This window comes from Seriola lalandi, unplaced genomic scaffold (genome assembly GCF_002814215.2).
Source record: "Seriola lalandi dorsalis isolate HSWRI2012SDOR001 ecotype SW California unplaced genomic scaffold, Sedor1 jcf7180002054104, whole genome shotgun sequence".
Taxonomy (NCBI): domain Eukaryota; kingdom Metazoa; phylum Chordata; class Actinopteri; order Carangiformes; family Carangidae; genus Seriola; species Seriola lalandi.
Window position 1 is genome coordinate 180,339 of NW_019524657.1, and position 10,699 is coordinate 191,037.

At 43.7% G+C, this 10,699-nt stretch overlaps 1 protein-coding gene across 1 annotated transcript in view; it reads right to left on the reverse strand.

Annotated features, from left to right (window-relative positions):
• Nucleotides 1–352: 352 nt before the first annotated feature.
• rnf17 (ring finger protein 17) overlaps nt 353–10,699 on the reverse strand; it is a 19,674-nt gene continuing 9,327 nt past the window's right edge. Inside the window, exons 19-38 of the mRNA XM_087173208.1 lie at nt 8,584–8,701; nt 8,336–8,453; nt 7,756–8,013; nt 7,454–7,601; nt 7,052–7,164; nt 6,662–6,752; nt 6,383–6,504; nt 5,442–5,643; nt 5,149–5,260; nt 4,757–4,920; nt 4,428–4,547; nt 4,241–4,321; nt 3,746–3,868; nt 3,572–3,628; nt 3,364–3,474; nt 2,896–3,019; nt 2,210–2,345; nt 1,752–1,938; nt 1,085–1,218; nt 353–587 (exon numbers count right to left, since the gene is read on the reverse strand). Of these exons, the coding sequence (XP_087029334.1) occupies nt 1,123–1,218; nt 1,752–1,938; nt 2,210–2,345; nt 2,896–3,019; nt 3,364–3,474; nt 3,572–3,628; nt 3,746–3,868; nt 4,241–4,321; nt 4,428–4,547; nt 4,757–4,920; nt 5,149–5,260; nt 5,442–5,643; nt 6,383–6,504; nt 6,662–6,752; nt 7,052–7,164; nt 7,454–7,601; nt 7,756–8,013; nt 8,336–8,453; nt 8,584–8,701 (2,481 nt within the window). The 3' untranslated portion in view covers nt 353–587; nt 1,085–1,122. The remainder of the gene's footprint in view (nt 588–1,084; nt 1,219–1,751; nt 1,939–2,209; nt 2,346–2,895; nt 3,020–3,363; nt 3,475–3,571; nt 3,629–3,745; nt 3,869–4,240; nt 4,322–4,427; nt 4,548–4,756; nt 4,921–5,148; nt 5,261–5,441; nt 5,644–6,382; nt 6,505–6,661; nt 6,753–7,051; nt 7,165–7,453; nt 7,602–7,755; nt 8,014–8,335; nt 8,454–8,583; nt 8,702–10,699) is intronic.

Genomic DNA, 10,699 nt, shown 5'->3' on the forward strand with positions numbered 1-10,699 from the left:
CATCCACAGCTGTGAATATTTTAACAGACTGAGAGATACTTGCATCGACTCATTGTTTACACTTCCAGTAAAGGCTTGAGAATAATGAAATGCTGAACAGAAACAAGATGTCACGTGTGCATTAGACTGAAACAGACTGCTTTTAGTGTGGTGTGTGAAGTGTTTGTTTGCATTAATTTTAATTTGTAAAAATGTTAAATACATATTTATTTCCTTAGCTGACTGTATATTTTTTGTAAAATAAATTTTATCTTCTTTGTTAAGTGTTGTCGAGATGTAACTCTGTATCAGGATTCTTCCTGTCTGGACGTCTAGCTGAGAAGAGCTTCACAAAGAAAAACACTGCAGAAGGTTAGATGGCATCAGACTTTAATCTGTTCCACACAGACAAGTCTCATCTGACTGGAAATCAAAGTGCCTCGTAGACCCAGCTCACACAAACACAACCGTCAAGCAAACTTAAAATAAAATCACTGCTCAACAACAACAACTGAAAGTAAAGACGAGTGCACATTTTCTTCAACGTGTAAAAACTAAGAACAGCAAGAAATTAAGACGATTACAAACCAGGAGGGCGGAGCGTAAACCTGGGGACAGAGACAAAGAGGAAATTAACAGCAGCTCAAATATTGTCAAGACAGTGAAACATCTAGTATCCGATCCATCTTGGACCAACGTAATTGATTTGGGGATAAAATGCCAGAAAATAGCGATTAATGTCGATTATAATTTCATGTTTTCCACAAACATCCTACAACCCAAATGTTGGGTTATAAATCAGCAGTATATCTTCACAATGGAGAAACTGTAACCAGAGAAATCTTTTGCTTGATAAATAATCTGAATGATTAATTAATTGAGTATTTTTCAGTAATACTTTATAAAGATGTGACCTGAATTTAACTGTATTTAGTCTGGAAGCCTTCCAGTCACAATGCATGCGCTCTATAGACAGTAACGTGATCTCATAAACTTTGACCTTTACAGTCAGAGTCATGGCGCATTAACATGAAACGTTACAGACACCTGAACCTGAACAGTGCTAAAAGTGTTTTTCATGTTTGAAATGAAGCTGGAAACTCACATGAACCTTCGGGCTGCGGAGTTCGTCTCCGCTCTGCTTCACTCGAGCTCGGCCAGTCCGCTGCTCACCAGAGGAAGATGGACCAGCTCTTCGTCCTCGTTGTACAGCAGCACTGTGAGCTCTGGTTCCCGGGCCTGAAGAGACAAGAAGGACGCACGGATGCAGTTAAGATACTGACTTGAGAAGAAGTCACGTCTCGCGCCCAGAGAAACGTTTCAGAGACCAAAAGAGTTGTGAGACTTGTGAGTTTTCAGGTGCTTCAGTTACTTTTATTTTACTCCTTTTGGCACCCAGCACCTTGTTGCCTTGTGGTTGTGTGCTGAAGCTCTGGAAATGTAAAGAGTTAGACTCAGAAGTTCAGTCTTTTCTAATGCAGGGATGAGGTTTGATAGAATTTCACCAAATCAACGTAACAAACCCAAATCCTTTCGAATCGAATCTCACTAAGTTCATATATAAATGAGAGACGACGGAGTTTTACAGATAACTATGAGAACTGATACCGAGCTGCATCTGTAGCTTATAAAGTTAAAAGTTCGCCCCTAAAATCATCAAGACTGAAAATCTTGATCGTATCATGTGGCTAAATATTTGGTATCGGTTTATGGACATGACAATCAGTGAAAGATAATGACGGCTCTTTACTTTCACGTTGTGCGTTTCTTACCACAACAGAGGCTGTGATGTTGCTGTGTAACAGTTCGATCATTTCCATCGCAGCCTTCACGCTCCACCCGGGGCTGTAGGGCAGCACGTCTTCCTGCCTCTCCACGCTTGGAGCCTTGAAGCCGGCGACTTTGACCTTGAGCGCCCGCGACGGAAACCTGAGCAGCTCAGCCGGCATCTGACGCAGCCTGACACGGAGAGACAGGAGTATCAGGACAACATGTCAGCTGTAGATCAGCCACATTCAAGGGGCTTTAATGGTGCAGTTAACTTTTACATTCTTTAAAAACCTTTATACAAGTCATTTAAGAATCTGTGCACTGACCTGAAGAAGCTCCTAATGAACACATACAGTAAAGCACCTGTATGTTTTAATCTTGTTATCTGCACATCACCACTGCTTTATAATTTAAAGTTTTCCATACTTAATAAATACGATGCTGTGTTCTCATCTCTTACTTGCTGATGGGCAGAGTGTCGTCAGAGCCGAAGTCCACGTGTTGGACCAGGATCATGACGGGCTCCACGCTGGTGAACTTCATCAGCTTGGCCCTGTAGTACTTCCCGTCACTGTACTCTGCCAGACACGGACCGCCTGGAGACCGCGAGCAGAAAGTCACGTCTGTGCAACTTACTGAACTCTGCGCAGAAACATTTGCGACGCAGCGATTATCTGCTGTCGTCTTGCAAACAGTCACATCAGCTGCAAAAGGTTTGAGATTTATTCATGTACTAGAAAACCTTCCTCTTCTTCAGGATTTCTCTTCATGACAGACGTTTCGATATGTGACTGTGGGGAAACTGTGATGCAGAAAAATCCTCATCATATACTGGAACTGAGCAAATTCTCTTTCTAATTATATATTGTTTGTGTTTGTTAACAATTTACTGAACTTTCTGATTTCTTTTATGCACATTAGTACATGTCCTAGTGTTAAAATAACTGCAGTGAAAGAAGCTTCATTTCATTAACGTCACTTTAAGGTGCAAAGCCACAGAGCTGACACCAATCCCCAAATATGCCACTTGTTCTTAAATGTACAAAATGAGCTAAAGCTGTATGATGCTAACCAAGTTGTAAAATCTTTTTGAAAAGCTCCCTCCTGCCTGGAAACAAACCGGCTGTGACCACAGTGAAATGTTACCGTGAGGGAAGCTGGAGAGTCGTTGCAGACTGTTGATGTTTGCATTGATTCTGGTCAGAGCGTCGTCCAGTCGCTCTCCATCCACCTCCACGTCTGCTGTTCCCTCCAAAGGCCACAGGAACAGCTGCAGGACAGAGACACGAAAGATTAACCTCTCATCGTCTCATCATCAGTTACAGCATCACTTTAGCTTAATTTATTAAGAGTTAATGAGTCCAAAATGATCAGGCAGCCTCAAAGGAACTACAGTTACAGCTTAAAACAAGATTACACAGTGTATCTGGATCTTATTTGGACACTACATCTATCCTTTACTAAACTGACTCAGTTTTATTTTGAAGGATCAAGTTCACCTCAAAACCTGTCATCAGCACTTACCTGATTTTTATTTTTTATTATTTTTTTTAAAATCGGTAAAATAACGTGATGATGTTTTTAAACAGTTATATCTCCGTTAAAAGCAGTTACCTCATTGGGGGTCCACAGGTGCTTGACCCGGACTTGAAACTTCTCACCCTCCTGTGGCAGGTTTGGGTAAATAAAGGGCCCCAGCGGTGGCTCCTCTGGGCCCCTCAGACCCTGGAAACACAGGATCTGCATCAGTCTAAAGCTTTACACATTTGTTGCAGATGTGGCCGTCACTAAAATACATTTGTCTTTATTCTAACTACAGTACCTCGGTGTCGATGTCCCAATCATCCAGGAAGGAGGCAGGAGACGTCACCGAGTGTCCCTGCAAAGAAACACGGATGTTCCTGTGTAAATTTTGGCAGCACTGCTTCATCTTGAGAAACATAAAACAACAGAAATACACACATACACACACACACACACACACAAACACAAACACCTTCTGTGCTGAGACAGTCCGGTCCATGGAGGCGTGTTCATGGTGACACAGGATCCTGCTGAGGCTCAGCCCGTCCAGAAAGAGCTCAACTGTGAGGGGTTCCCTCGGGTCAGTTGGAAGTTCCTAACACACACACACACACACACACACACACACACACACACACACACACACACACTTTACATTACTAGTCGAGTACTACTAAAACCCTTTGTCTTGTAACTAACTAAGGTTGCATCTTCAAAATGATTGTTTTGATCAACTGACACTGTCAAAGCCAAAAAGAAAAGCAGCAAATGTTATATTATTTAAAATTTAGATAATTATCAATCAATCATCAAAATAGACACTGATTAATTTTCCTTTTCACTGTCTAAACGTTGCAGCTGTAAAGCAGTAGGCGACCATGGACAATATGATTAAAGCCAACATTCCTATATTAACAGTAGTTACTGTGTAAGACATTAATTCTTCAGGTATTGACTGTGACTTTACCACGACTCGCATGTCGACACAGCGGTTCAGCAACACCTCCCTCAGCAAGGCCACCGCATCCCGCTGCCACCTCCCGCCAACCTGAGGAGGCAGAGAGGACGATGAGGTAAGAAAGAACAGATGAGGTGAGCATGTTAACACACACACACACACACACACACACACACACACACACACACACTCTTACAGGGTTGAGGCCATGCAGCTGGCAGGGCATACAGAGCTGAGGAACATCGTCACACAGCAGCATGGGGTGCACGTGGACCACAGGGATGTTCTCCACCAGGCCGTAGTCCACATATTGTACCTGGTAACACATAAATAAAGACACATTAAAGCTTTGAATTAGTTTCCTATGCAGTTTAGCACATACTGCGCTGCGTAACATCATCTCTTAGCCGTGCCACCAGTTGATTGGCGTGTTTAATTCTTACTGGCTGTTGATTGGTACTTTAAAAAGTTCATGAACATAACAAGAAAAGGGTTTTTGGTGTGTGTTTGTGTGTTTTTCAAGACCTTAACGTGTCCTCCCAGCACCTCCAGCAGCTGTCCTCGGTACCACAACATATCAGGGCCAATAACAGCACAGCCCAGGACTGACTTCCAGGTGTAGGGCTTCTGTCTGGGCAGTGTGTTCATTCTCTGCTGAATCCTCTCCCTAAGCTGCTCCAACTGAGACTCTGACACACGGACACCATTTATTTAGATCCTAGTTTTATCTGCCACTTTCCTCTGAATTGAAACAACAGAGTTAAGATAATGAAAACAACAGGGATTTTAGAGCAGATACAAGCCTGTCTGGTGCCTTTCAATCAAATACAAAAAGGAAAACTAATAAACATAACGCCAAGGCATAAAAACACGTCAATCTCTCCATTAGCCAAGTGATGATGTTCTCCCATGTGCACCTGCATACTGTGTCCTGGTGTACAAGAGACCGTCCTCTCCGATGGCGGAGACATTTATCTGGATGTGACCGAGACACGGAAGCTCTGGGGGGTTGTACAGCTGAGTCTTCACCTGTACACACACACACACACACACACACACACACACACACACACACACACACTTAACTCAGTTGCTAAAAATTTAACGTATTTTTGTTTTTACATAGAATCAAGCTTGATAAGACTGGTGTGTGTGTGTGTGTGTGTGTGTGTGTGTGTGTGTGTGTGTGTGTGTGTGTGTGTCTGATCACCTTCTCAGCAGACATAATGCTGCGGGGGGCTGCTTTTGGAGGGGTGGGTGTGGAGGGGACGGGGGATTGGGAGGGAAAAGGAACGGGAGAAGGCGCCAGATGATCAGGAGTATCTTGTTTCTCATCAGTAGAGCTAAGAGTTTGTGTCTCGCTCCCTGGAGACTGTGCATCAGTTTCTTTGGGTTTCTGAATGACAGCATCTCTGCACCAAATCAGAAAAACACACACAAACTCTGGGTAAACATTTGCTTAAAATTAAACACTGAATATCTGCCATTGACGAAGTACCAGAAGCAGAAACAAAAATACCAACTAAGGGCAACTGAGGATAATGTTTGAGTGGTAACATCCTCCAGAAAAAGAAATAGTCAGAAAGATAAAGAGCGCTTTGTAAAAGTTTCAGGAATGCGTCTGATCGCTCCCAAATTAATTCTGCAGCATGAGACAACGAACCCCAAACATAGAGCCAGAGTCATTAAGAACTCTGTTCAAAGACAAGAGGAACAAAGAGTCCTGCAGCAGATGGTCTGGACCCCCACAGAGCCCTGATCTCCACATCACGGAGTCAGTCTGGGATTACATGAAGACACAGGAGACACTGAGACGGACTAAATCCTCAGAAGAACTGCAGCAAGTCGTCCGAGATGCGTGGAACAACCAACCTTGAAAAACTGGGCACCAGCGATGAAGACTCATGCTGCCGACTGTTGATTTGATTTAGGTTTTTTCTTTTCATTACACTTTGTACGGAGTTAACTGATGAATAAAAACTATTCAGGGCTTTATTTTTCAAAGGGATCCTCACTATACTTTTAGTGCCTAAAAACCTTTGCACAGTGCTGAATATGGAAAAGAGAAAACAAAGGTTGCTAATGTTGTTAAAGACCTGTAAATACAATAATCACACACATACTCTCTTCATGCATTTGGCACACACAGACCTCTGTTTTCTTTCCCTGAGGGCGAGGCCCTCGCTGGCCAGAAAGTCTGCAATGCTGACAAACTGTCCCATCTTGTTGGAGCAGAACAGAGTGACGGGGGCTGGACGCTCATCCGTCAACTCCTGGACAACGAGCGAGAAGAGACAAGACACACACCCAAACTAGGTCACTATAGACGAAACACAAAGACGAAAGGTGCATATTGGAGTAACGGAGGGGGGGCAGGAAATGGACAAAGAGAAAAGGAGCATGAAGAGAGAAAAGGAGAAGGAAGGAGACCTTGATGGTCATAACAGCAGAGGCTCCCGTCAGGTAGTGGGAGAATAAGTCGCATGCTGTGGCCGTCCAGGTGGATCGGCCTCCTGCTGGCCTGAAAGAGAGAGAGAGGGAGGAGAGTGAGGACGAAGTCTAGATCTCACACACACTCCATGTGCGAAACTTTGTGTATTAACTGATTAAAAGCCTTGTGCTGCATTTAAATCAGTCTTTTGAAATCATGAGAAACGTTAAACATTGTCTGAGGGTTTGTGTGTCTATTTTATGGATGGATATACTGAACATGTCTCAGTGCATCACTAAATACTGTGTGTGTGACAGTGCGTGTGTGTGTGTGTGTGTGTGTGTGTGTGTGTGTGTGTGTGTGTGTGTGTGTGTGTGTGTGTGTGTGACCTGATGTCAGTGAGGGTGCACTCCAGTGCCAAAGAGCCCATCAGAGAGGTCGGCAGCGGCTTCAGGTTGCTGACGTGGAGCTTCACCTTGTTGCCATGATCACAGCGTATCACCTGGTAACCAACCAGCAGAGACCAAGAGACAGAGTCACTATTATTAATTGCAGACAAGATTAAAGCTTTAATAATTTACAGTGAATGCTTTAAACTAATGTCTTCTACGGTAAATATCTGTAAATAATCTGATGAATCAGGCTGCACTTTATGAAATTCAGTCTGGATCAAACAAATATCACAAATATCAAAACTCCAACTCAAAATCTCTCATGTTGCAGTAAAATGGCTGTAAAAAGACGACCAACTCTACGTCCTGGCTGATCTTTGGGGGCAGCAGCTTTTATACCTCTGCAATGTTGCTGGACGTGACGTCAGAGCAGATCTGTCCTCTCTCCCAAACCCCGTTAATCTGAGCAGCACAGTACATGTCTGCCTTCCACGCCACATCTTGGGACTCCACGAGCGCACACTCCTTCTTTACCTGCTCACATATCCTGAAAAACACAGAAAGAGGTCATCACAGAACTAAACAAGTACTGGGTGTTTTCTACAGAACAGCACAAACAAACCTGGTCCTCAACTGGAAAGAGAACAAAGAACTTTTCTGTACCAATATTTGGTTTATTTAAAGGATTTTTAACTGCTGACCTTTTGAGCTGAGAGTTGTACTGGGTGAACTGGACGTAGAAGCTGCTCGGGGAGTTGACGTGGCAGACTCTCACTTTCAGGTCTTTGAGCTGGGCAGGGAGCCTCAGCTGAGGCTGAAACTCCAGCGGCTCCTCATCCTGCTCTCTGGGGACGTTTTGGTCCGGGCTACCAACGCCCTCCGCGGCTGAACCGAGCTCAAGTGGAGGGTCCCATACAGCAGAGTCATCACCAGGGGGCCTGACATGCTTGGACTTAGGTCTGAAGGGGGGAAGAAGGAATTGGAGGAGACAGAGGGGTGAAAAGAGGTAAAATGGAGATAATGAACAACGACGAAGAGTGACAGCAAGAGGTGGCTTTTTCCATTTTGACACTAATATCCCAACACTGAATATCTGCAGATTACCAATACCTGACATATCAGACACTCTACCAAGCTTTTCCTCAGATGTGGTTCTTGGACATCCAACATATTTCTTCAGAAATATCAATTTAAATTCTCAGATCAGATAACTTACCGTGGCCTTGTTCCCATTAACTCTTAGAAATATAAGTTGTAGAAGACACCCCAGATAAGCCTCACCCGTCTTTGAAGCAGGCCAGCTCCTCTTTCACCAGCAGTTCGGCGATGTTGGATATTGGCCCGTTCAGGCCGCTCTCAAATAGTTTGATTGGCAGCGGCTCAGTTTTGGGGACTTTTCCTGGAGGGATACACAGGAAAGAAAATAAAACTGGTGACAAAACACAGAAATCAGCGCGATATTAAAACAACAGGCTTCGTGTCTGACGCACAGAATGAAATCAGAAAACACTCCGTTGTGCACAAAGTACCTGTAGCCATAATAGTGACCAGTTTCTGATGAGCCAGGCTGATGAATCTGTTGGTGCAGGCATCGCTCCAGGTCTCTCCATCCAGAGGAATCACGTTTGACAAACCGCATTGGATTGCCTGGACAGCAGCAGCAGAAGAAGAAGTGTCAAGAGTGTAAAGTATAAATACATAAGTAAGTAGTTACTGTAACGTAATCTACTTTAGGCTGATTTTAATGCCGCAGAATTGTTATCAGAAATGAGCGGCCACAGAGTCTAGACAAGATTCTTCCTTGAGGATTATTAGTGAAGACAGTCAAGGTGTGCCATTACTCCACATGAGAGCAGACGTAGTTTATGTTGTTTTCTTTGTTTACGAAAGTAAACTAGAATTACCGCCTCGCAGTTGTAGTATACAGTTGCTCAAAATTGTTTTCTCACCATGGAAGGGAGGGCAAAGAACTCATCCTTGATCTTCTTCAAGTCGCTGACTGACAAGATTTTCTTATTGCCAAAGTCTACAAACCGCACTTCCACCTTTCTGCCCCCTGGATGACCTACACAGACAGACACAGACACAGACACACATACACACTTCTGGTTAGTTGGCAAAGTAACCCTTTTGCCCAATTGACGTGGCATTGATCGTCTTCCACACGATCTAAATTTCAGTTCAAGTCTCTGTTAACAAAACCAGAGCTTTAACATATAGTAAAGGAGCCACTTTGCAACTGTGACAAACCCTAGTCTCTTCCTCATTCGGATAACTGGGTATATGTTTGATTCACTATGACGTGACAGTAATAAGCAATATCCAGAACAGACATTTATTTAAAACCTTTGACAGGTGCACACAGCCTCACCTATGACCTGGGCTCTGTACCACTGCTTGTCATCGTAAAGGGCAACACAGGCCTGTCCAATCACAGGGCAGTAGATGCAGAGCTCATCTTGTCCAACCATGGTTGTCGCATTGTAACAGTCCTGGAGCTTGGCCGAAAGCAACAAGGACTCCATGTTGTCGACCTGGTCGGGGATAGAGAGGTGTGGGTGTGGGGCGGGGGGCACACACCAAATGAAAATATTGATAATAGTTTGATATTGATGATAGTTTGTGATTTTCTTAAAATGCTAACCTTTATATTTTCTCTTCTAAGACCACAAGGCTTTTTATATCCCTGCCATCTGAGCCTCTCTTATATACATATAGTGCATGTGCGTTTCTTTATGTGCATATCTAGTACCAGCTGGATGAAGAAGTCAGCAGGGTCGTTGATGTGGGACACCACAGCATTGAGCTCTGTGTTGATCTTGGGATAGACAGGAGGGTAGTACAGCAGGGGCCTCCTGCTCAGCGTCACTGGAGAATAAAACCTATCAACACAGAGCACAGCCAGAGTTAGACGTCTTCAGTAGCAGGGCTCGATACTCAGAAAGTCTGAATTTTTTCCACACGTGTACCTGGCCACTTCAATGAAAACAAGGTACTCTCTGACAGAGATGGGTATGTCACTGGATTGGTCCATGGGCGCTTTCCTCAGGTCCACCAGCAAAGAGTCTGTGTCCTGACCCAAAGGCCTCATCTCCACTGCTGCAGAGCTGACCACGCTGCGGAATTCAACCTGCGCCTCTTTACTCCAGCCTTTTGTCTGAACAGACAGAGAGAGAGAAAACACACCTCCTACTTTTGCAATGAAAAAACATATTTTAAAAATAAATGACGCTAAATTTCATGCGAGAGACACTTCATGTTCCACCATGAGCTCCATGACAAAGAACACGTATGTTTACAGTACTGGTAGTTTAAACCAGTACAGAAGTTAAACATAATGATTAAGAGGCATATTTGTGCAGCAAAATCTAATCAGATCATCATAAGTCTTGTTCTTGAGTTATTTATTCACAAGAGATTTTAAACCGTCTGTTAACGAGTGACAGCAGCCTCTGCAAAATCAGTGTTACTTCGTTAATATGCAAATTTGTGCAGAAATATGCTGCAAAATCTAATCAGATCATCTACTCCACCTGAAGAACCTGTGGTAAGTATGAACCTGTGGTATGTATGAAGTTTCTAACGTTTCTAACGAGTTCTCGTGTTCAGAAGAATTTATCTACAGAGTCACGGACATCGGCATGA